Source organism: Salvelinus sp. IW2-2015, linkage group LG14, assembly GCF_002910315.2.
Source record: "Salvelinus sp. IW2-2015 linkage group LG14, ASM291031v2, whole genome shotgun sequence".
In the NCBI taxonomy this organism is placed as follows: domain Eukaryota; kingdom Metazoa; phylum Chordata; class Actinopteri; order Salmoniformes; family Salmonidae; genus Salvelinus; species Salvelinus sp. IW2-2015.
The window spans coordinates 43,422,385-43,449,203 of record NC_036854.1 but is presented as its reverse complement, the minus strand read 5'-3'; the positions used below and the strand labels follow the sequence as shown (position 1 = coordinate 43,449,203).

The 26,819-nt window shown below is 45.1% G+C and overlaps 1 protein-coding gene across 1 annotated transcript in view; it reads right to left on the bottom strand.

The window, feature by feature from the left end:
- The window catches only part of jcada (junctional cadherin 5 associated a), a 47,827-nt gene extending 26,398 nt beyond the window's left edge, over positions 1-21,429 (bottom strand). The window contains exons 1-2 of the mRNA XM_024000376.3: positions 21,290-21,429; positions 1,872-2,401 (exon numbers count right to left, since the gene is read on the bottom strand). Of these exons, the coding sequence (XP_023856144.1) occupies positions 1,872-2,269 (398 nt within the window). The 5' untranslated portion in view covers positions 2,270-2,401; positions 21,290-21,429. The remainder of the gene's footprint in view (positions 1-1,871; positions 2,402-21,289) is intronic.
- Between the last annotated feature and the right edge of the window lie 5,390 nt (positions 21,430-26,819).

The following is a 26,819-nucleotide window of genomic DNA, read 5'->3' as shown; positions in this document are numbered from 1 at the left end:
ACAATAGATTACAGTACAGTAAAGTACAGTACAATAGATTACAGTACAGTAAAGTACAGTACAATAGATTACAGTACAGTAAAGTACAGTACAATGTGGCACATTATAGACATCTATGTTTTTTCAGTTTTTTTGTGGGGGGTATTTTACCCCCTTTTTCAATCTTGTCTCATCGCTGCCACTCCCCAACGGGCTCGGTAAAGGCGAAGGTGGAGTCATGCGTCCTCCGAAACATGACCCGCCTAACTACGCTCCTTAACAACGGCCAGCTTAACCCGGAAGCCAGCCACACCAATGTGTAGGAGGAAACACCGTTCAACTGGCGACCGGGGTCACCCCGCAGGCACCCGGCCCGCCACAAAGAGTGGCTAGAGCGTGATGAGCCAAGTAAACCCCACCAGCCAAACTCTCCGTTAATCCGGACGACGCTGGGCCAATTGTGTGCCGTCCTATGGGACTCTCGGCCACGGCCGGTTGTGGCACAGCCCAGAAATGAACCCGGGTCTGTAGTAACACTTCTAGCACTGCGCCACTCGGGAGGCACCAGACGTCTATGTTTTGACCAAATAGATGTAAATGTTTGGGCTCTTGGAGGGTTGGATCCCCCCTGCTGGCTATGCAACTTAATACGCTACACTTTTTCCTGAAGTGTGCACTTGTCCACTACCCACATGGTGGTCCTCTGTAGCTCAGTTGCTAGAGCATGGCGCATGCAACGTTATAATGGAGATAGCCTCAATGGCGCTGTCTGTGCTGTCACAGACACCATAATGGCACAGATACAAAGATGAGACCTCTATATATCTCTATGGTGTCAATTGTTACAGCTGGGACAATTTTGGTCTGGACACAAGTAACATATGGCTGGCTATCTTTCATTTGGACAGATGTACATCCCAGCAAATATATTAGTCCCAAAACCTACTTTACATATTTCTTGATATATTAAATGTTCGGTAGTGACACTTCTTAAAAATACATGAAGATTTACCAACTTGCTTACTCATTTTTTCCAAAATATTTGCAGGCTACTCACCATGTGGCCATGCTGGAGAGAGGTGCAATCCCATCACCTGGTGATATGTGTAGGGGTGTGGCTTAAGGCTCATTAATGCTACAGTCTTTTAATGTGCGTGTTACGGTGGGACAGCGTTTTTTAGAGAAAGATTTTTTTTTAAATATAACAGTATCTTTAAATGTAATAATAGGAGAAGTGAAGACGGGGCGGCCTAGTGGTTAGAGCGTTGGGCCAGTAACCGAAATGTTGGTGGATCAAATCCCCGAGCTGCCAAGGTCAAAATCTGTCGTTCTGCCCCTGAACAAGGCAGTTAACCCACTGTTCCTAGGCCGTCATTGTAAATAAGAATTTGTTCTTAACTGACTTGCCTAGTTAAATAAAGGTAAAATAAAAAATAGTGCACTTCCTTAGTGCACTATAAAGGAATAGAGTGCCATTTGGGATGTAAAATCTGTCTGCAGAACTGGGCATGCTCAGACGGATGTTGGTGCTGGGGTCTATCATCAGCAGTAGTAGCGGCAGTTCTAGTCTGTTTACAACACAACTGTCCCATGTGGCAGATTAAGACTCCAGAACACATTACCCCAACTCCCTGTCTACTGGCTTTATCGGAAAGGGAGGGAGGGGGTAGATAAAAAGAAAGGGAGAAAGAGGGAGGTGAGAGAGAGAGGGAGAGAATCTGTGGTGCAGCATCCCAATGCAGAACTCCTATACTGACTGACTCCACCTTTGCATGACTCTATGTGCCAAACAAGATTCCTGCAACAGACCAACTGTATGATTAACAACATGCAATGATAAAAACAATGGAAGACAACACTAGCATTCCAAAAGATTAAGTAGACGGACTCACCCGCTATCTGTCGTGAGAGAATCGCCCAAGGAGTGGGTGTCACCTTGGTTACCGCTGTCGGCTTCCCTCCTCTGTGGTTGGCTGTTCCTGTCCCTCCATGCATTGTCAGTGTGACTCGAGGAGTAGCTTTTGGTTGGGGCTGGTGGCTGGGGCTTCCTGCAGTTATTGTTGCCGTACACATATACCCCCGGCGCAGAGTCTATCTCATACCCGTTCACCGTGCCGTGACCACCACCAGACCGGCTCTCTAAGATCTCCTGGCGGCAGGAGGAAGGGTCGCCGTAACGCTTGTTATCGTAGGAGGACGGGGGGGTGGGGGAGACTGCAGTGGGGGCGGTAGAGGTGTTTTGGGGCAGCTTGTATCCATGAGAGATAAGCAGGTCCTCCACGCTGTACATGGTCGCATTTGTTTTGCTGGTGTTGTTTTTGAAAGAGGGGCGGGTGGAGGGGGGGGGGTGGCGTCACTCAGACCTGGTTGCTAGACGCAGCGAAAGGAACCCGAGCACAGCTGCACAGCTGACTGGCCATCACTGGGAAAACAGGAGAGAAAGAGCGAGGGGGGTGCTGTTAAAACAATTATCCCTCTGTCTCCATATCATTCTCTTTAGAGTACTGCCCAACTGGACGGAGAAGAGGGGAGAGGCGAGAACAAAACCCCCCATTTCAAAGCCTCCGCTCCCTCCACCACAAACCAACCGCTCTGTCTGCCTCCCTGCCGTCCCTCTCCTCTACCTTCCCTTCCCTCTCCTCTGCTTTCTTCTCCTCTGCCCGACAACAGGACGCCCCTCTCCTCTCCCCATTCTTTCCCCGTCCTCTCCTCTCCTCCCCTTCTCTGCTCTCCTCTCTGCCCCACAACAGGAGTCTCTCCATCTCAGTCCGAGACAGAGGTCTGATACTAAGCCCACCACATGCAGACGGCGGGAGAGGAAAATCAACAGCGCTAGTTAGAGCAACCCAAAATGTCCTTATTATCAATAGTAATAACGGTGCTAGTGACACATATCATGTAATAACTATGTAATAATACCTGAACTGTAGAACTGTAGCCCTGAGGCAGCGGCTGGTTGGCTAGCCCATGTTTGGTAAATCAGCGGTGGGGATTGGGAGGGTAGTCAGTGTTGCAGTGGATCTTGATGTAACAGTCTAAGCGGTGCTCCCCTCATCTTGTGTTACTCAGCTTGCCTGCACCACCAGGACTGTGTGTGTGTTCCAGCCTCTATCCACATCCAAATCCTAATCTGGGGCGTAGCTATAATAATCACCCACCCACCCAGCCAGGCATACAGCTCCAGTACGCCCTGAGGATATTCCTGAATCCTGGGCATATGCCTGAAAGCCCCTGGGTAATATGAGTGGATTATACTCTGCCTGTATTGTAGTGACCTGTTAGTGATGTTTACAGCAGCGTACCACTGGACAGATGCTAACGCTAGTCTCCGTGTCACTGTATACCAAACAAGAGTTAGCCTAGTTCAATGGTTCCCAACCTAGGGTATGTGTACCCTTGGGTGTACTTGGGCTATCCACAGGGGGGTACTTGGGAAGACTCATAAAACCATAGGCCTACTGGTAAAATGCACGAGGGGATACTTTGTAGGTCCGAACAGAGCAAAATGTGATTCGGGGTACAGTAACCAAAAAAGATTAGGAATCACTGGCCTAGTTTATACCAACACCTTCTGGGATTATACCTAAAGCAGAGATAGGAGGACGAGCCTGTGGTAGTCCAGAGTAAATTACAGCGTTTCAATAAATAATATTCTACAAAGTATTGTATGAAGACCAGAGGCTGTATGAATCAAGCATCTCAGGTGCTAATCTATGATTTCCCCCCCCCCCCCCCATGTAGGCTAATCTTATTCATCGTGATCTAAACAACTGATCCTAAATCAGAGTTACTACTCTGAGATGCTTTTTGAATGCAGTTCCAGACGTCATGTAGCTGTGTTGCGTTGCTGTATTGCCTTGCCTGCCTTCCACCACCTAAGCATTAGTCGTGGTACTACCTAGGTGATTAACTGTCTCTCTAGGAGCGTGAAACACTGCCCGCTCTCTTTGTATGACCAGCCCACTAACGCGATCATCTTTCTCATGTAAAACTTTAACCCTGTTAGTATTGGGGGATTGACTCTTGGCTCTGGCTCAGTGTTACTTTTCCCTGTTTAACTGTCGCCAACTGCATTCTGGTGGAGTATTTTCTTTCACGGGCAGGCACATTTCTGTTAGAGTAGATATTTGCGAACATTGCACAAACTAAATACTGGATTTGATTACTGGTGAATTAGCTCACTGTCAAACTCAGATTAATCTGCAAACTTGTTTTCACAATCTTGAACCCAAAATGATGCAAAGTCTCAATTAGATAGGCCTAAACGCCAAATGTATCCAAGCCATGCCAGATGTGACACTATGTGCAAACCACATTTTAACTGCAAACCCCAATCCATCTCTGCTAATGCAACTGGTAAAACAAGAGTTCAACAGTTCAGTCAACCTAGGATAGCGTTGTCCTGTGACATTTCTCCCATTTCTAGCAGCAACAAGTGAAGCGATACACCACCCTGGACCCTGGTCTACACACAGAGGCTGCTATTCCCTACATTGTGCATTTCCAATGAGACAGCGGGCCGCCAGTGTTTAAGGTTAATGTTAGCTCTAGTGTTATTATATCAGGACACTAAAGACTTTTGGCCTGCAGAATCAACAACCTGCATCATTTGAAACTGTTGCTTTGTTAGTCGGTGTTAAAGTTCACAGTTAGCCATTGTTATGTAAATGCCCGCTGAAAAGTACCCAAGACCTTTCCTTGGCTCCAAGTCAGAGTAGGTCTGCTGGAGCCATGGCCCAGTAAGACACGGGTGGTCTTTCCTTGGCTCCAAGTCAGAGTAGGTCTGCTGGAGCCATGGCCCAGTAAGACACAGGTGCCGGCCCGTGTAGATGGAAACAGAGCCTTTTGGGTGAAACACTGGGGTAAATCATCATTGGAAATACGCAATAGGGCACTACTTTTGACACACATACACTATGTTCTTCTATCCTCGTGGGGACCTGAAATTCATTTCCATTCAAAATCCTATTTCCCTAACCATAAACCTTACCACAACCATAACCATAACCCAATCCCTAAACCTAACCACTAACCCCTTACCCTAACCATAACCCCTAAGCTTAAAATAGCCTTTGTCCTCATGGGGACGTGGGCAATGTCCCCACGAGGGAGAATTTCCCCAGTTTTAAAGTCTAAAGTCCCCACAAGGATAGAAGAACCAACCCACAGACACGCGCGTGTAATTCGGCAATGTCATAATATAATCAAAACTGATTATGATCCATAACATATGCTGCCCCATCTAAGACATATTTAAACCCACAATCCGAATTCCTGTCAGTCAGTAATCATCTCTAAATGGGCCTTATCTTCACCATCATCAGTATAAGTATTTCCCTTTGCCCCTCCGTTCGTGACCCTCCTGGCTCCCAATCCCCCTGCCCTAGCGTCCCACGGCGAGCTCAGTTTAAATATCACTAATTCTCTTACGCAATGGAATTACCATTTGATATCAAACAAAACTCCTGATTCAGGCAACAGCAGCAGCCCCGGACAGCAACAACGGCCCACTTTCATTCCCTCTTTTCCTCACACCACAACAACATTGAGTTTTGGTAACAATACGTGCGTTGTGTTAGCTACTGACTTAGATCTTTAATGATCCTGGCAAGGAACACTTCTACTGTTGTTGCTGCTGCTGCGGATGCTTGAAAAGTGCAGATCTGGTACTTTTTAATGATTTGACTCTGTCAAAATGAAATGAATGATGTTCTTTATGGATACCATGTAGGCCTAGCGAAGCTGAACCATGTGCAGACCAGATCTGGCATTTCACAGCACTGTACTCTCTCTCACATTATGTAGCCTAAAGAAAAATGAATGCCGCCTAACACTCATTGACATTTCTTCAATCACGACCACTTGGTAGGCTAAATTAGATCACTGACAAATACTAGATAGTGTCCAAATAATAAATCAGCGTGCTTTCTGATTTGACTGGCTTATAATGAAATACGGTGCATTTGGAAAGTATTCAGACCCCTTGACTTTTTCAACATTTTGTTACATTGCAGGCTTATTCTAAAAATGATTAAATCGTTTTTTTCCCCCCTCATCAATCAACACACAGTACCCCATAATGACAAAGCAAAAACGTGTTTTTAGAAATGTTTGCAAATGTATAACCCCCCCCCCCCCCTCCCCCCCGCAAATATCACTGTTACATAAGTATTCAGACCCTTTACTCAGTACTTTGTTGAAGCATCTCGGACAGCGATTACAACCTTGAGTCTTCTTGGGTATGACGCTACAAGCTTGGCACACCTGTATTTGGAGAGTTTCTCCCATTTTTCTCTGCAGATCCTCTTGAGCTCTATCAGGTTGGATGGGGAGCATCGCTGCACAGCTATTTTCAGGTCTCTCCAAAGATGTTCGATCGGTTTCAAGTCCGGGCTCTGGTTGGGCCACTCAAGGACATTCAGAGACTTGTCCTGATGCCACTCCTGCGTTGTCTTGGCTGTGTACAAGGGGTCGTTGTCCTGTTGGAAGTTGAACCTTCGCTCCAGTCTGAGGTCCTGAGTGCTCTGGAGCAGGTTTTCCTCAAGGATCTCTCTGTACATTGCTCCGTTCATCTTTCCCTTGATCCTGACTAGTCTCCCTGCCGCTGAAAAACATCCCCTAAGCATGATGCTGCCACCACCATGCTTCACCGTAGGGATGGAGCGAGGTTTCCTCCAGACGTGATGCTTGGCATTCAGGCCAAAGAGTTCAATCTTGGTTTCATCAGACCAGAGAATCTTGTTTCTCATGGTCTGAGATTCTTTAGGTGCCTTTTGGCAAACTCCCATCTATTAGGTGAAATACCAGTGTCATCACAGCAGAAATATTTGTGAACTGTTGCCACAAGAAAATGGCAACCAGTGAAGAATAGACACCATTGTAAATACAACCCATATTTATATATTTGTATTTTCCCTTTTGTACTTTAACTATTTGCACAACGTTGCAACACTGTATATAGCCACAATATGAAATTTTAAATGTCTCTTTTCCTTCTGAACATTTGTGAGTATAATGTTTACTGCTGCCGCCACCATGCTTCACCGTAGGGATGGTGCCAGGTTTCCTCCAGATGTGATGCTTGTCTTTCAGGCCAAAGAGTTCAATCTTGGTTTCATCAGACCAGAGAATCTTGTTTCTCATGGTCTGAGAGTCTTTAGGTTCCTTTTGGCAAACTCCAAGCAGGCTGTCATGTGCCTTTTACTGAGGAGTGGCTTCCGTCTGGCCACTCTACCATAAAGGCCTTATTGGTGGAGTGCTGCAGAGACGGTTGTCCTTCTGGAAGGTTCTCCCATCTCCACAGAGGAATTCTGGAGCGCTGTCAGAGTGATCATCGGGTTCATTGGTCACCTCCCTGACTGATGGAGGCCACTGTGTTCTTGGGGACCTTCAAGGATGCAGACATTTTTTGGGACCCTAACCCAGATCTGTGCCTTGACATAATCCTGTCTCGGAGCTCTATGGACAATTCCTTTGACCTCATGGCATGGTTTTTGCTCTGACATGCACTGTCAACTGTGGGACCTTATATAGACATGTGTGTGCCTTTCCAAATCATGTCCAATCAATTGAATTTACGACAGGTGGACTCCAATCAAGTTGTTGTCAAGGCTCAGTAGAAGACCCAGATGCAGACAGTTTCGAAGTAACAAAAGTTTAATATAAAAACAGGAGGCAGGCCAATGACAGGTCAAGGGCAGGCAGAGGTCAGTAATCCAAAGCAGAGTCCGAAAGGTACAGAACGGCAGGCAGAATGGTCAAAACCGGGAAAAAAGGAACTAGAGAAAGACAGGAGCACGGGAAAACCGCTGGTAGGCTTGACGAAACAAAACGAACTGGCAACAGACAAACAGAGAACACAGGTATAAATACACTGGGGATAATGGGGAAGACGGGCAACACCTGAAGGGGGGTGGAGACAATCACAAAGACAGGTGAAACAGATCAGGGTGTGACAGTTGTAGAAACATCTCAAGGATGATCAATGGAAACAGGATGCAGCTGAGCTCAATTTCGTGTCTCATAGCAAAGGGTCGGAATACTTACGTAAATTAGGTATTTCTGTTTATTATTTGTAATAAATTTGCAAAAATGTATAAAAACCAGTTTTTGCTTTGTTATTATAGGGTATTTTGTGTAGATTGATGAAATAAAAAAATTATTGTATACATTTTAGAATAAGGCTGTAACGTAACAAAATGTGGAAAAAGGGAAGGGGTCTGAATACTTTCCGAATACACTGTACAGTACATAAATAAAGGCATTTTTTGATCATCAGGAAGAGGAAGGCATCTGTCCTGACTGGTAGCTAGTGGCTACAACACCAAGGTTGCCTTCCAAATGGCACCCTATTCCCTACATAGTGCACTACTTTTGATGAGAGCCCTATGGGTCCTMGTCAAAAGTAGTCCACTATATAGGGAATAGGGTGCCATTTTAGATGCATACCCAAAAGGCTGGAGGAGGAAGACAGTTACCAGTTAAACAGTTTGGTGTCATAATCTTCTTCATGGCCCCGGTAGGAGGGGGGAGGGAGGGAGAGAGACCCTAAACAGAGAGTACACAGTTGCGGAATACCTGACCACTGTGACTGACCCAAAATTAAGGAAGGATTTGACTATGTACAGACTCATTGAGCATAGCCTTGCTATTGAGAGAGGCCGACCATAGGCAGACCTGGCTCTCAAGAGAAGACTGGCTATGTACACACTGCCCACAAAATGAGGTGGAAACTGAATTGGACTTCCTAACCTCCTGCCAAATGTATGACCATATTAGAGACACATAGTTCCTTCAGATTACACAGACCCACAAAGAATTTAAAAAACAAATCCAATTTAAACTCCCATCTAGTGGGTGAAATACCACAGTGTGCCATCACAGCAGAAAGATTTGTGAACTGTTGCCACAACAAAAGGGCAACCAGTGAAGAACAAACACCATTGTAAATACAACCCATATTTATGTTTATTTATTTTCCCTTTTGTACTTTAACTATTTGCACATTGTTACAACACTGTATATAGCCACAATGTGACATTTGAAATGTCTCTTTTCCTTTGGGACTCTTGTGAGTATAATGTTTACTGTTCATTTTTTATTGTTTATTTAACTTATTATCTATTTCACTTGCTTTGGCAATGTTAACATATGTTTCCCATGCCAATAAAGCCCTTTGAATTCGAGAGAGAGAAGCATGGGACAGAGACAAGACTAGGGCTTTGACGACACAGATGTAGAGCCCTAATCAGGAAATTGAAGTTGTCTATAGCTACTTTAAGAAAGAAAAATCTAACAGGCAACAACAGTCAAGTCTAGATCCATGTCATCCAACAGTCAGCCTAACGAGCTTGGACAATTCTATGCAGAAAGGTTAGTGCAATTTTTATAAAGAATGTGTAATGGGCGTTGCCAAAGTGTTTTGCAGTCAAAATATCTACAGGCCGGCTAGCAGACAGACATATGCTCACATTCAAACAATTTTGTGGCGATGACAACATCTGACATTCATCATCATAGCTCTGGGCGTTGCAATAGTTTCTGGAACTGAACCCTGACAAGAAATGAAGGACAAATTGGTGTTGGTTACTTATTCCTACATTATATAGTGATAAACTATGAATGTTTCTTACAGTTTTATCTGTCTGTCTACCTATAAACCTAAGCCTATTTCCACATCTTATGAACGCTTTTCCTTAGCGGTGGTGAAAGTAGCAATCAATGTCAAAAAGGTATTCAGGAGACTGACAGACACAATGCACATTATGCACAGTGAGCGTGCTATGATCCCAGTGGAGGCTGGTGGGAGGATCTATAGGAGGACAGGCTCATTGTAATGGCTGGAATGGAATTAATGGAACCGTATCAAACATATGAAAAACACATTTAACTGCATTCCATTGATTCTATTCCAGCCATTACAATGAGGCGGTCCTCCTATAGCTCCTCCCAACAGCCTCCACTGCATGATCCATCTGTAAAACAATACTAGAACACTGCAGCACATGGCTAGAAAACAAAAAGGAATCTCGGAATAACCCACAAACACATGGCTAGAAAACAAAAAAGAATCTCGGGAATAACCCACAAACTTGTGTCCGGAGACCAAACCTGGTCTCAAACACTATTTGAAATAATTTAAAATACTTATGCTGGGCTTGATTGAACTTGCCTGTTGCAATGGAACCAATAGAATAGTTACAAAAGTGCAAACACCATCCACCTGGCACTGCATGCAGTGTAAAGTGAAATGTAATAGTATTTGAACCCAGGTCTGCCAGAGACCCAAAGGATAACATCCCATCCAATCCCTGCCTCAAATATTCCTTCAGAGGAACCACACCTCTGTATTGTTGCAAACCTCATTGGCCAGAGAGACCAGAAGAGGGGAGGGGCCAACTACATTCTGCCAAAACCTTTTTTATTGTTTGGCTCTGTGACATCATCGTCCAGCGTACCCCCGCTTGGAATTGGCGCTTCCTGAGGATGTGTGTCGGTGTTTCCAATCAGCTCTCTTAACACGACACTGAGTATCTCTGAGACGCTCTGGCGAAGGCTGAAAACGGGATATGTCCCAAATGGCACCCTTTTCCCTAAAGTGCACTACTTTTGACCAGGGCCCATAGGTCACACATGGCCAAGTCACACATGGTCATATTTCAACGCCACACTGCCAGCCCAGATCCGCTATAACTCACAGCCCCAGCCCACCCCTCTCTTTGTCTGACTCTCTCTGACAGTCTCTTTGTATGTACAGTACTAGTCAAAAGTTTGGACACACCAACTCATTCAAGGGTTTTTCTTTATTTTTACTATTTTCTACATTGTAGAATAATAGTGAAGACATCAAAACTATGAAATAACACATATGGAATCATGTAGTAACCAACAAAGTGTTATACTTTATATTTGAGATTCTTTAAAGTAGCCACCCTTTGCCTTGATGACAGCTATGCACACTCTTGGCATTCTCTCAACCAGCTTCATGAGGTAGTCACCTGGAATTAATTTCAATTAACAGGTGTGCCTTGTTAAAAGTTAATTTGTGGAATTTCTTTCCTTCTTAATGCGTTTGAGCCAATCAGTTGTGTTGTAACAAGGTAGGGGTGGTATACAGAAGATAGCCCTATTTGGTAAAAGACCAAGTCTATATTATGGCAAGAACAACTCAAATAAGCAAAGCAAAATGACAGTCCATCATTACATTAAGACATGAAGACCAGTCAAGTTGGGAAAATTTCAAGAATTTTTAAAGTTTATTCAAGTACAGTCGCAAAAACCATCAAACGCTATGATTAAAACTGGCTTTCATGAGGACCGCCACAGGAAACAAAGACCCAGAGTTACCTCTGCTGCAGAGGATAAGTTCAGCCTCAGAAATTGCAGACACATCTACATAAACTTTTCAGAGGAGACTGCGTGAATCAGGCCTTTATGGTTGAATTGCCTCAAATAAACCACTACTAAAGGACACCATTAATAAGAAGAGACTTGTTTGTGCCAAGAAACACAAGCAATGGACATTAGACCTGTGGAAATCTGTCCTTTGGTCTGATGAGTCCAAATTTGAGATTTTTGGTTCCAACCACGCAGAGTAGGTGAAAGGATGACGCAGAGTAGGTGAAAGGATGATCTCCGCATGTGTGGTTCCCACCGCGAAGCATGGAGTAAGAGGTGTGATGATGTCAGGGTGCTTTGCTGGTAACACCGTAATTTATTTAGAATTCAAGGCACACTTAACCAGCATGGCTATCACAGCATTTTGCAGCAATATGCCATCCAATCCCATTTTTAAACAGAACTGTAATGGCTTCCGTCGGTAGAAGGAGAGGAGGACCAAAGCGCAGCGTGGTATGTATCCATATTTATTATAATACTTTTTCTATAATGAACAAAACAATAAACAGACGAAAACCCAACGAAGCTACAGAGAACACAAAAACAGATGAACGCAAGAACAGGAGCAATCACCCACAAACCAACAGTGAAAACAGGCTACCTTAATATGGTTCCCAATCAGAGACAACGTAAAACACCTGCCTCTGATTGAGAACCATATCAGGCCAATAAGACAAACCTAAACAAAGAAACACATAACATAGACTACACCCACCCAGCTCACGTCCTGACCAACTAAACAAAGACTAAACAAAGGAAAATAAGGTCAGGAACGTGACAAGAACAATGACCCAACAGACCTTCAGGCTGTGTAAGGGCTATTTGATCAAGGAGAGTGATGGAGCGCTGTATCAGATGACCTGGCATCCACAATCAACCGACCTCAACCCAATTGAGATGGTTTGGGATGAGTTGGACTGCAAAGTGTAGGAAAAGCAGCCAACAAGTGCTCAGCATATGTGGGAACTCCTTCAAGACTGTTGGAAAAGCATTCCAGGTGAAGCTGGTTGAGAGATAGCTTTACATACTCTTGGCAATCATCAAAGCAAAGAGTGGCTACTTTGAAGAATCTCAAATATTATATTTTGATTTGTTCAACACTTTTTTGGTTACTACATGATTCCATGTGTTATTTCATAGTTTTGAAGTATTCACTATTATTCTACAATGTAGAAAATAGTAAAAAAAATTAAGAAAAACCCTTGAATGAGTAGGTGTGTCCAAACTTTTGACTCTCCCTCTCCTGTTCTGTCCAACCCCACTGAGAGTGAGGGGCCCAGGCTGCAAGTAGGTTTTCAGACTCAGCTCCATCTGGCCAGATCACTTCTAAACACCTTGTTTACAGTAGTTTAACTGACAGAAGTTGAATGTATTTAACAAAGACATGACAATGATTGATCTAAGAATTGAGCGACATTCGCAACTATCCGTTCCCTTCCTTGCCCTTTCCCCTAACCACTGCACCACATTGCTAACAAACCCATGCTGCCACACTCTGTCAACAACATGTTATCTATCTATCTCTATGTATCTATCCACACCCTCTCATCAGTAGGGTAGGGTACAGCACTAGACCTCAACAACAATCTCATTCACATCGAGTGAATTAGCTCATGAGGAATTACTTAAAACACCCACAAACATATTTTGCTTAACTGCTCCCATAGCAACGGTTGTTTTCCTTTTGTGAATAGCATATTGCTTATGGACAAATGTATGTAGGCTGTTCGCTCCACATATTCTATGTCCCAAATGGCACTCTATTGACCAGGGCTCATAGTGCCATTTGGGATACACCCATTGTTTCCCTCCAAAACTTGACAGTGTGGGAGTTACTGAGGGAGTCATCTGGCTTCAGTATCAAAGGACCTCCGTTGGGTTGGGTTGGGATGGGATGTTACGTTCTCCTACAATGGAGTCAGTAACAAATGACAGACCACAGACTTAATTCACTTTAGACACACTACAGTGATCTAATCAAACAGTGTCAGGTGTTTTTAATGCTGTGCGGATTCGTCAATGCAAAGTTGTGACTTCAGATGATGAGGAGGAACAGTAAAAGAGTATTGCAGTGTGTAAATAATCTAGGTCTAAATGAAAAGTTGTTGGATATTAGTGTCGCACATGCAATAGGCTTATTTCCCATTATTTCAAAAGGCTTAGCCTAATTATTCTGAAACATATATAAAAGATATTCATTGACATCATATAACATGTTTTTCAATGGAATCCAGTCCACACCCTGCTCCAGTTTTAAAACGAAACATGTAAAAGCATTGGCAGAAGCTCCATGTTGCAAAAGGAATTGCCAATGCAAGCATGTGACAACATTTACTGTATAAAAGACGCCTTGGAACGTCTTGGTAAGCCTGTCTGAAACATTAGCAAGTTAATGCCCGTGAATACAGTACAGTTCTCTGCAGTTCATAAAAGGCATATCATCGAGTAAGACTAACTCTCCAGCACTATGTCCAAGGATATGTTGTTTTGGTTTTTGACCATAGAAATAGAATTATAGAACGTTTACTTGAATGGAGATGTTCCCATGTTCCTTCTAGAAATTATATTTCTATGTGTTTTTTTACCCCGTCCACTGTTCAGCTTGTCTTCTCATGGTCATTAGTTCTCATCAAGGTTCTTGGGGCTACCTTGAGATGACCGAGGCATGGTTTATCAGACCGAACCACTGTGATCAAAGGATTAACACACCGCAGTACACTAGCACGATGCTAATCAGGTATGGACAGACTTGGCAGGCAGCTGAACACTTCGGTGGAGGGGGAAGAAATGTGAAAGAATCAAAAGTTATGGGACAAAAAGTCCAGAACTCCAAATTAGATGACTGATATCTTACTCTCTGATAAGGCAAAATCTGTATCAGCTGCTATTTTATGAACTAGTCGATAACGTCCTTAAAAAAACAGTACAGGTCAACAGACCTAAAGGTTGATAAGAATTGTACAGTGTATAAAAAGTTTGGAATAAGATATGGTGCATGCATGCCTAATATTATTCAATGTCTGTAAAGAATAGGTCTGTTTTATCGTCTAGTACCAGGAAGTCTCTCTGGCTAACTGACTTACGGCTGTTTAAGCTAAGTGATGGAAGCTGAATTGGTACAGTCTGAGTCACTTAGCCAGGATACACCCATGCAACGCCTCTAGAGCGCTGTGGCTGTGACCAGCCCTTTCCTTTCCTCTCCTGTAGTACTGACGGAATTAACGAGCCACTTCCCTCTTTACACCCACCCGCCAGGGGCATCCAACTGGCTTTACGTTCTTACACCAACCCTGCCAAAGGAGGGTATGTGTCAAAACACGCACACAAACACTCTCTCTCACGCACGGGTGCACACACACTCTTTCTCTCTCTCTTTGACACACACACACACACACACTCACCCCAGAGATAGCAAATCCCAGAGCTAAAACTTGTCAAGGAGTTTCAACCTCTCTATTTACATGTCCAGTGTCGGTTCTCCTTTGGAAACTACAGTAGTGGACCAAAACAATGTGTCAATCTAAGAATGCCCGAGTCATAACCTTGAAATAACATTACAACAAATGTTACAGAGGCTGTCGCAGCTAACATAACCTCTCACACAGTGCCCGTCGGTTGAGGATCTGTCCTCTGCCTAGACAATGCAAAGTCCTTTGTAGTCTACTGCTTCATCTAAATGTTGTAAAACCAGGGGCTCTAAAGCTTTGCAGCCTACTGGTTCTTCTAAATGAATAAACAGCTAAATACTGAACAAACTAATATTGTCTAATAGAAATCCACAGGACTAGACTACAGTACTGTTCTCATGCAACTTCTTAGCCCTGCAAGGCCACACCTACAATGCGTCCCAAATGGCACCCTATTCCCTATATAGTGCATTACTTTTGACCAGAGGCCTATGTAGGTAATTGGGTGCCATTTGGGACGCACACCTAGGCTTAAATGAATCAAATAAGAGTGAGTTCAGACAGAGGAATTACGCTGCAGGCTGAGTTCCGATAACTACACTAATCAACCTAAAACATAGGCCTACAAAGACTGACTATGGTCATCTTATAGCAAGATATAGGCTTGCATCCTAAACGGCACCCTATTCCCATAAAACTCTGGTCAAAAGTAGTGCACTATATAGGGAATAGGGCGCCATTTGGGATGAAACTCGTAAAAATGCAATGTTGCTTGAGAGCACTGCAAAACACAGTAATGTCTGCATCATAATGACCTTTGTTTGGATTCCTGAACTTCCAGTTGAACTGGCCAACTGAACCACAGGTCTCTGGTCTCTAGTCTAGACATCTGCCCTCTAGAGGACCCTGAGTGAAAGGTCAAGAAAAAGACAGCTGGCTTTCAACACGCCTCTGACTTCAGAAGCAAACCAGTCTAATATGTTAATACCCTCCAGCTGAATGTCTTTCATTTCATAGAGTGTAGGTCTATGTCTGTGTTTAGTATTATTTATGACACAGCGTAGACTTATAGGCCTACACTGTTTTAACTTAGATTTTCTGTCTGGTAACTCCAGTCTAAAACCATATTGAAAGGACCAGCTAGCACTCAGTGAGAGACTATGATTATTAATACACTATCAGATTGCTAAACTATTTACAGAGGCATGTGTTACTGTTAGCCATCCTTATTAGTGTTTTCCAGGAAGGATACCTTCTCTCCATGTAATTCAAGATAAGTGACGCCTGGCAAAACTCTTCCTCTTTTCCTTCCTTTCGACGCCACTCCTCTCCCTAAAGGTTATGTTGAGTTCTCCTCCTAGGTGACACGAAACAGACCCAGTAAGTGGGAATAAGTGGGCGGGGGGGTTAAGTTTTCATACAGCACCAATTAACAGAACGAGCCATGGGCTAGCCTAACTGAAATGTCAGAATAAAGTGAAACTAGACATAGCATGTTGAATTCTTTGTGCAATACTCATCATGACCCTCTCAAGATGCATTGCCTATCACCATATTGCTATGTTTTTGTTTATTAACAAGAGGATGACAAATACAAACTGACCTTTTGGTGTTCCTACATGCAGATTAACTAACAAGCAGTATCCGACTACAATGAATGTAATAAATGGAGAAGCCTATACTAGCCTAGTTAGTTGACCTTGACCATTCATCACACCAGTTGTTGACCTCTTCCTCGTGCCTTATCACCATAGCCATACACTGTAAAAATAAACTGTTTCAACTAATTATTATTAAGTATATGGTTCCACGGCGGTTTTTTGTTTACTCAACATTTTGGTCCATGTGTTACCTGAACCTTCAAAAAAAATGTTGGCCCAAACTTAGCTCCAACTTGAAAAAAGGTTGGCAAAAATGATGTCAACTTAAAATGATGTGTTTGCGCAACTTGTCTGATATCTGATATGTTCATTCACATTATAAATTATAATTACCCCCCCAAAAAGTATGTGGAACTATTTACACACACATAGTGCTTTTAACATACAACGTTTCAAACTTAAATATTTGACACACGTTGACATTGTGCATGTTCATTTATACAGAAATTATATTTCAACATGTCCTCACCTGGGATTTGAACTAACAACCTCTTGGTTCATGGCATTCCGAGCTTCCTGCTACACCACCATGTCTGTGCCAATTATTAGTTAGTCTGACTATTCTCTAATCATTGGTTTAAATGATTTATTTCAGCAATTTTTGATTTTTCTCTATAGTTGTCTAATGTTGGTGGGGCATGTTTTAATCCCTAATCACTATGATAAAAGCACACTCAATGTATTGTATTTAACAGAGCTGAGTGCAAAGTGTAGCAATACAGGTGAAATCAGTCATTGACACAGACATGTTGGCATAGCAGGAAGATTGGAATGCCATGAACCAGGGTCGGCTCCAGGCATAAGCGACATAAGGAACTCAATCGGGGTCTCAACTTACTTTTGAGAATTAGAATAGTAGAATAGACAAGGTGCAAGTTAGAAATTTGGTTGTACATCAGCAGGTTCTCTTGTTTTGTCAGCCACTGAACTTGTAGTAATCATGGCCGAATACCGACTGGGCTCGCAGGGCCCTTGCATCATGGCGAAATGTGTATAACTGCAGGAAATTTGATTTAAAACTGCCCATAAATTCTCAACCTTATGGCAAAATGGGTAGAATTGCAAGAAATTAGCTTCAAATCTACAAGAATTTATCTTGGTCACATGGCAAAATGTGTAGAATCAAATGAAATTTGCTATAAAATTGCAAAACGTTCTATGCCCCATGGCAAAATGGGTAGAATGTCAGGAAATTAGCTTTAAAACTGCAAAAATGTCTCTCTGCCCCATGGCAAAATGAATAGAGTTGCATGAAATGTGGTATATAAAATTGCACACAATTTTTTTTTGCCACATGACAAAATGTGTAGTAGAATTGCAGGAAATTAGCTTTAAAAGTGCAAGAATGCCTCTCTGACCCATGGCAAAATGAGTATAATTTCATGAAATGTGTTATAAAATTGCTAAATGTTCTGTGTAGAACTGCAGAAAACTTCCTTTAAAAATGCAAAATGTTCTCTATGACCCATGGCAAAATATGTATAATTTAAAACGTACATTTTTCTCTCTGCCGTCAAGAGGGGGGGCCACCATTCTTTGGGGCCTGCTTGGTTGGGGGGCCGCTTAGGGCCTTTTGTGAGTTTAAATCCCTGGTGAAGACATCTACACAGGGGCGAAAATCTGACATCAACCTTGGAGGGGACAATTACATGAAATTTTCTCAGGAGCAATTCCTGAGGGGGACACCAAAAGTAGTGCTGTAACACATAGACTATGTTGTAATATGTTAAATGTATATTGAGGGACCATAATCACTACTACTGGATAATTGTTAGGTACAGTAGTTAACTGAAGGGTTGTCCCAACTTGTTTAAATCATTATAATAATAATAATAGTTATAGCAATGTTCCTTATCAGTGCAGTGTTCCTCTCTCTTGAAACGTCAACACTCTGTTTGCAAGAGTTTGCGGTTCTATAAATTGTGGGTGTGGCTGATATGGTTTTGTGTCATCACTGAGGTAACTGGACGATGCTGTGCCACTGTCCCCTATACTGGTGCTGCTGGCAACAAGGGTGACACCTGGTCCTGCCGTGGCTGTGACACTGTCCTCTGAAGTCTCTCTCCTTGGCTCTTTCCCTTTCACCACCCTCACTGACTCACAATCTGTCTCCTAGAAAAGAAATAAGGTGTTTGCTGTACTCCTAACTACCGGTACCCAAAACTACACAATTAATCACAACAGCAATACCATTGCCTTAAACAAATCTTGGTTCAGTCACCAGTTTAAATTGAGAGTGGGGGTATTCATGGCATTTTCCAATTATGTCCCTATTTTACAAATCAAAAAAATTGAGAACCTTTCATAATGTTGCCAAACAAAGACTCAACAAACTTACCTGAGACTCCCTGTCTCTGCCAGTCTGTCCCTGCATATCTGTCCCCAGCTCTGCTGTCTGTGTGCCATCTGTTGCCTGCTCTGCCTAATGACATCATTGTGAAATATTTCCATTAGCATTTCACTTCTTTCTTATGAACATTTTATCAACTGGTCTTTGAGATATTAGGCTACTAGAGTTCTTACTTTGCGTTTTGGTGTACTGAAAAATACTCTGATGTCCGTCTTTTTACCTTTTTCTGACATTTTTCTACCTGGCTGGCTGGCTGACCGGTCTAGCTGCACACACACATTTACACAACACATGCTGCAACGTTTTGAATTTTAACATAGTTTGTTTCATATTGGCAGGCTTCCAACAATAGCTGAATTTGCAAAGCTAGCGAGCACCAATCCGTTTCTGTGGTGTTTGCTATAATCTTTGCTACCTGGTTAAAGGTGAAAAAAATAAAAAATTCACTAGCGACAATTTAGCTTTTGCAACGAGACCATTAAATATATTTAAGACAATGGTATAAGAGAGTGTAGTTCTGTTCAGTTTGGACTTCAGTTTATCGCTAACCTTATCACAGGGACTTTGAAGCACTACAGCTGCATGCTAATCTTGGAATAAACTGACGATAGCAAATATTCCATCTTTGACGACGCCACATAAATGGAATAGGTACTAGCTAGCTTGCTAGTTAATGTTTGCTTTAGTTTGCGCGCTAGCTCRGCAAATTCAGCTGTGTGTGAACCCTGCAACATTAAAAAAATATATACATTGCTAAAGCGCGATTGACTGGATTAACCTCACGTCAGTTACGTACATTGAGTGCCTTTCGGACAGTAGATACGAGCCCTCTATTACCTTGCCAGCTAAAGAACTGGCAGTGGATCAAACCATTGTGAGGCAAAGGGCGGGGGGGTCGCAATCTTGTGAAATTTAAAAACGCGCTATTAAGTGTCTATAATCAGCACAAGTGCTTTCATTGCGTATTATTAATATTATTGAAATTACATAGTTATGTTTACAGTGATATATTGGGGGGGACAAATCATATTTTCCCCAGGATGGGGGGGTCGTGTCCCCCCCGTCCCCCCTGGGATTTCCGCCTATGCATCTACAGTATATTAATTACTGTATAAATGAACATGCACAATGTAATTATGTATGTCAATGTGTGCCAAATATGTATGTTGAAAACATTGTATGTTAAAAGCAGTATGTGTGATAAGATGCCCAAATAATCATTTCTAGATTAATGAACATATGAGACCATTTGAGCAAACTGAATTTTTACTGAATTTTCTCAAGTTTGAGCTAAATTTGGGCCGTTTTTTTTTGTTCAGGTAAAACATCAACCGAAAAGTTAAGTAAACAAAAAAAAAGAATGTGAAACCAGTTACTTAATAATAATTAGTTGAAACAACTTCCCGCCGATTTCACACTTCAGTACGCTCAGACTGTCTGCCTCCTGTGTCAACACAATCAGGCACATTTCACACACACACAACTGGTAACCTACACTTCTGAGTAGGCCAATGTCTCTAACTAGTCTAATAATAATGTTTTTAAAAAATCAAAACGGTTGTATTAATCCACCAGAATAACATTATAATAGAAGTACTTGAAAAGTTATCCAAGTTCGACCAAATGGGGCAAACGTAAGATGATTGGTGATTTGACCTCAGACATGTGATTGAGAAGATGCTGCAGGTGCGACAGTGTGACACACATCAAAGCCAGCCGCATAAACTTGACAGACCAAACCATGCCATTGCCGGGTCATTGATATTCTCACTGCGAATTGTTGTTGATGGTTACAAATATTTAAAATATAACTGCCCTATGTAGCAAGATTGAAGGCGTTCAAAACTGTAACGTTAGTTCTAATCTGTGCCGTTACCAAATTGAACATTTGCTTGATAACTGTGATATGCCAATGCAATTTGGATACTGATTGCCACTACGTTTGTCTAACCTTCAGCAAGCTATTGATAGCTGGGCTGGGTACATTGTAAACCCGCGAAATGTTAGCAAAATGTTGAATAACAACTAGCTTGCTAGCTAGCTAGGTCTGAAGTGCAGTTGCAGGTAACCTTCAGCGAGTCCAGCTAGCACTCTATATTGAAGTAAATAAATATGTAAACAACGGTCATTCCGTTCGTCCATTCCCCTAACATTACCGTATCTTATATTCTTGACTTCCCATTTTTTACCACATACGGTGACCTATCTATTGTGAAAAATGCTAGCAATTGCAGCAGATATGAAGATCACCCAGCCAGGCTTTAAGTTGAGGCACCGTTTGCAGATGCGCCTCTCTCTCTCTGCCTCTGCTCTGTTTACTTCATACCAGCAGCATTCTTCAACCTCTCCCTCTGCCGAATATGCCTCCAGCGGACACAGCCTTCACTCGATATCCTATCAGATCTGTCGTTTTCTTGTATTAGTCTATATTTCACACATAGGCTACCACTATCATCACCCTGAAATTACGCACTGTATAGACACTTCTTTTTTACCTGGGAGATGCGTCGGTCGCGTTATCGTCTGGCAGGCTATAGTTCCCTGCGTTCAGTGTCTGCGGCCGAGAGAGCTCTGTGCTGTACTGTGCTGGGCATTTGCTTAGCATGCCTATTCGGGGCGGCAACTGGAGGGACGCAGGAGCAGCAGCTCTCCTCAACGCGCCCTGATTAGCGACAGAAGGAATACAGTATGCTTTTTTTCAGCAGTGGCGCTGCTGGATGATTTTGTATTGAATGGATGGCCCTGAATTTATTGACCTACTGTGCCCCTCATATTTTCTTTTTTCAATTAGTTTGCTACAAAGTGAGATCATGATAGTAGCCTAAACAGTACATTTTTATTTTAGCCCTTATTTAACCAGGTAAGTCAATATCTAAATCCATCTGCCATGGAGTTAGGTAACAAAAAGTAGGCTAATGAAACCTTTCAATTAACGCACGCACACACATTTCTGACAAAATACAGTAGGACTACACCCGCAACCCCGCATCGATACACACTAAACACACATACGAGAATGTTTTCCTTGCTGAATGTTCACAGGTGGAGAGAGTTGTTCTCTTTTTTGCACCACTTAAAAGAACAGAGAAACCAAATGACCTCCATAATATTGACACAGATGTTGCATATAACTGAATCCCCGAAAACTGAGGGGGGGAAACTGGTATTTTCTGGCTGCCTCAACCTGTGTATTCCCACAACGAAATCATTCCAGTAGTATAACGTCCGTGATTCACCCATTCTAACGTTTCAATATAGGTCTATTCCCAAATTTATTTGTAATGGCCACTCTACCTGCTGACCCAACAATATGCTCATGTTTACAGAGGTTGTATACAAAATGGCACTTTATGGGCCCTTGTCAAAAGTAGTTCACTATAGGGAGTAGGGTGCCATTTGGGAAAGAACCAGAGAGTCCGACTTAACTTCAAATGACCAACTTGATGTTTATCTGCTTCCTCTAAAGCTAGTCATTGTTTCAGTCTGTGCCCAATGTCCCATAGTCATCTCCTGCAGGCCATTATATGTAAGAACAACATTAACGGAAAGTCGTAGTGTGTGTGCGTGTGTCTGTGTGTGTGTGTAATGAGGGACCATCCAGTCTCAATGGTCTCTACTGTAGTACCATTCAAAAGTTTGGACACACCTATTCATTCAAGGGTTTAACTTTATTTGTACTATTATTCTGCATTGTAGAATAATAGTGAAGACATCAAAACTATGAAATAACACATATGGAATCATGTAGTAACCAAAAAAGTGTTAAACAAATCAACATATACAGTATTTTATATTTGAGATTCAAAGTAACCACCCTTTGCCTTGATGACAGCTTTGCACACTCTTGGCATTCTCTCAACCAGCTTCATGAGGTAGTCACCTGGAATGCATTTCAATAAACAGGTGTGCCTTGTTAAAAGTTAATTTGTGGAATTTCTTTCCTTCTAAATGCGTTTGAGCCAATCAGTTGTGTTGTGACAAGGTAGGGGTGGTATACAGAAGATATGTAAGGACTGTTGTCCTCCTCCTCCTCAGATGAGGAGAGGAGAGAAGGATCAGTGGACCAATACGCAGCATTAGGGAAATAAGCCATCTCTTTAACTGCCTCTAATTAAGAGCCATACCAGGCAACCCAAAACCAACATAGAAACAGAAAACATAGACTGCCCACCCAAAACTCACGCCCTGACCATATACACATACAAAAACAACAGAAAACAGGTCAGGAACGTTACAGAACCCCCCTCAAGGTGCGAACGCCGGGCGCACCAGCACAAAGTCCAGGGGAGGGTCTGGGTGGGCAGTTGACCACGGTGGTGGCTCAGGCTCCGGACGCTGTCCCCACACCACCATAGTCACTCCCCGCTTCTGTCTTCCCCTCCCAATGACCACCCTCAAACTTACATCCCCTAAATGAACGGCCAGCACCGGGAGAAGGGGCAGCACCGGGACAAGGGGCAGCACCGGGACAAGGGCAGCACCGGGACAAGGCCACCGGGACAAGGGCAGCACCGGGACAAGGGCAGCACCGGGACAAGGGGCAGCACCGGGCAAGGGGCAGGTCCCGGCTGAGATACTCTGGCAGATCCTGGCTGAGGGACTCTGCAGCGTCCTGGCTGAGGGACTCTGGCAGGTCCTGGCTGAGGGACTCTGGCAGTCCTGGCTAGGATCTGCAGTCCGCTGAGGGACTCTGGCAGGTCCTGGCTGAGGGACTCTGGCAGTCCTGGCTGAGGACTCTGCAGGTCCTGGCTGAGGGACTCTGGCAGGTCCTGGCTGAGGACTCTGGCAGGTCCTGGCTGAGGGACTCTGGCAGGTCCTGGCTGAGGGGACTCTGGCAGGTCCTGGCTGAGGGACTCTGGCAGGTCCTGGCTGAGGACTCTGGCAGGTCCTGGCTGAGGGACTCTGGCAGGTCCTGGCTGAGGGACTCTGGCAGGTCCTGGCTGAGGGACTCTGGCAGGTCCTGGCTGAGGACTCTGGCAGGTCCTGGCTGAGGGACTCTGGCAGGTCCTGGCTGAGGACTCTGGCAGGTCCTGGCTGAGGGACTCTGGCAGGTCCTGGCTGAGGGACTCTGGCAGGTCCTGGCTGAGGACTCTGGCAGTCCTGCTGGGACTTCGGCAGGTCCTGGCTGAGGACTCTGGCAGGTCCTGGCTGAGGGACTCTGGCAGGTCCTGGCTGAGGGACTCTGGCAGGTCCTGGCTGAGGACTCTGGCAGGTCCTGGCTGAGGGCTGGCTGAGGACTCTGGCAGGTCCTGGCTGAGGGGACTCTGGCAGGTCCTGGCTGAGGGACTCTGGCAGGTCCTGGCTGGACGACTCTGGCAGGTCCTGGCTGGACGGACTCTGGCAGGTCCGGCGGACGGCCTCTGCAGGTCCTGGCTGGACGGCTCTGGCAGGTCCTGGCTGACGGCTTGGCAGGTCCTGGCGCGGCTCTGGCAGGTCCTGGCTGGACGGCTCTGGCAGGTCCTGGCTGGACGGCTCTGGCAGGTCCTGGCTGGACGGCTCTGGCAGGTCCTGGCTGCGGACGGCTCTGGCAGTCCTGGCTGGACGGCTCTGGCAGGTCCTGGCTGGAAGGCTCTGGCTTGATCCGGTCTGGCGGAAGGCTCTGCTGATCCGGTCTGGCGGAAGCTCTGGCTGATCCGGTCTGGCGGAAGGCTCTGCGAGCTGGAAGCTCTGGCTGATCCGGTCTGGCGGAAGCTCTGGCTGATCCGGTCTGGCGGAAGCTCTGGCGATCCGGTCTGCGGAAGCTCTGCTGATCCGTCTGCGGAAGCTCTGCTGATCCCGGTCTGGCGGAAGGCCTTGGCTGATCCGGTTCTGGGCGAAAGGCTCTGGCTGGATCCGTCTGGCGGAAGCTCTGGCTATCCGGTCTGGCGGAAGGCTCTGCGCTCCTGTCTGGCGGACGGCTTCTAGCGGCTCCTGTCTGGCGGACGGCTCTAGCGCTCCTGTCCTGGCGGACGGCTTCTGTAGGCTCATGGCAGACGGGCGCTTGCAGGCTCATGGCAGACGGACAGTTCAGACGGCGTAGGGCAGACGGCATTCAGAACGCGCTGGCAGACGGCAGTACAGGCCCGCTGGCAGACGGGCAGTTCAGGCGCCGCTGGGCAGACGGGCAGTCAGGCGCCGCTGGGCAGACGGCAGTTCAGGCGCCGCTGGCAGACGGGCAGTTCAGGCGCGCTGGCAGACGGGCAGTTCAGGCGCCGTGCAGAGGGCAGTTCAGGCGCGCTGGGCAGACGGGCAGTTCAGGCGCCGCCCCCCCCTGGGCAGACGGGCAGTTCAGGCGCCTGGCAGACAGATGCTAGACGGCGCTGGGCAGACAGGCAGTGCAGCAGGCGTTGGGCAGACGGGCCGACTCTGCCCTGCTGAGGCCGCACATATGCCTGGTGCGTGTATAGGCACTGGCTGCGCTGGAGAGAGGAAACAGCTGGAGAGAGAACCCGGAGAGACACGCCTGGTACGGGGGGCTGCCACCGGAAGGACTGGTACATGGAGGTGCACCCGGTATACCGGACCGTGAAGAGAGACACGTGCTCTTGAGCACCGAGCCTGCCCAACCTTACCAGGTTGAATGTGCCCGTAGCCCTGCCAGTGCGGCAAGTGGAATAGCCCGCACTGCCTATGCTGGCGAACGGGGACACCATTCGTAAGGCTGGTGCCATGTATCCGCCCGAGGAGACGCACTGGTGCCAGATGCGTTGGCCGGCTTCATGACATCCAGCTCGATGCCCAACTTAGCCCTCCAGTGCGGCAAGGTGGAATAGCCCGCACTGGCTAAGCACGCGTACTGGGACACCGTGCGCTTTACCGCATAACACGGGTGTCTTTACCAGTACGACGCCTTCTACCTCCACGGTAAGCACGGGAGTTGGCTCAGGTATTCCTACCCGGCTTTGCCACACTCCTCGTGTTCCCCCCCCAAGAAATTTTTGGGTCTGACTCACGGGCTCCAACCGCGTCGCCGCGCTGCCTCCTCATACCAGCGCCTCTCAGCCTCGCTGCTTCCAACTCCGCCTTGGGACGGCGATATTCCCCTGGCTGAGCCCAGGGTCCTCTACCGTCCAGGATCTCCTCCAAGTCCAGAAGTCCTGGTGCTCTTGTTGAGCATTCCCTTGCCGCTTGGTCTAGGTTGGTGGGTGATTCTGTAAAGGCAGTCATTGTTGTTCTCCTCCTCAGACGAGGAGGAGCATGGATCGGACCAAGATGCGGATTGGTGATTAATCATACTTTTAATGAAAACAGCAAACAAGACACTACAAAACTACAAAACAACAAACGTGACTAACCTTCAACCGTCCTGTGTGGCCCAAACACTGACACAGGAACAAACACCCCCAAACAAACAGTGAGAACACCCTACCTAAATATGACTCTTAATTAGAGGAAAACGCAAAACACCCTGCCTCTAATTAAGAGCCATACCAGGCAACCCCAAACCAACATAGAAACAGAAAACATAGACTGCCCACCAAAACTCACGCCCTGACCATATACACATACAAAAACAACAGAAAACAGGTCAGGAACGTTACAAGAATAGCCCTATTTGGTAAAAGACCAAGTCCATATTATGGCAAGAACAGCTCAAATAAGCAAAGAAAAACGAACATTGCTTTTAGACATGAAGGTCAGTCAGTCCGGAACGTTTCTTAGTAGTCGCAAAAACCATCAAGCGCTATGATGAAACTGGCTCTCACGAGGACCGTCACAGGAAAGAAAGAGCCAGAGTTACCTCTGCTGCGGGGAATAAGTTCATTAGAGTTACCAGCCTCAGAAATTGCAGCCCAAGTAAATGCTTCACAGATTCAAATAACAGACACATCTCAACATCAACTGTTCAGAAGAGCCTGAGTGAATCAGGCCTTCATGATCAAATTGCTGCAAATAAACCACACTAAAGGACACCAATAATAAGAAGAGACTTGCTTGGGCCAAGAAACACGAGCAATGGACATTAGACCGGTGGAAATCTGTCCTTTGGTCTGATGAGTCCAAATTTGTTTCAAAATGGAGTGTCTTGTGAGACGCATAGTAGTT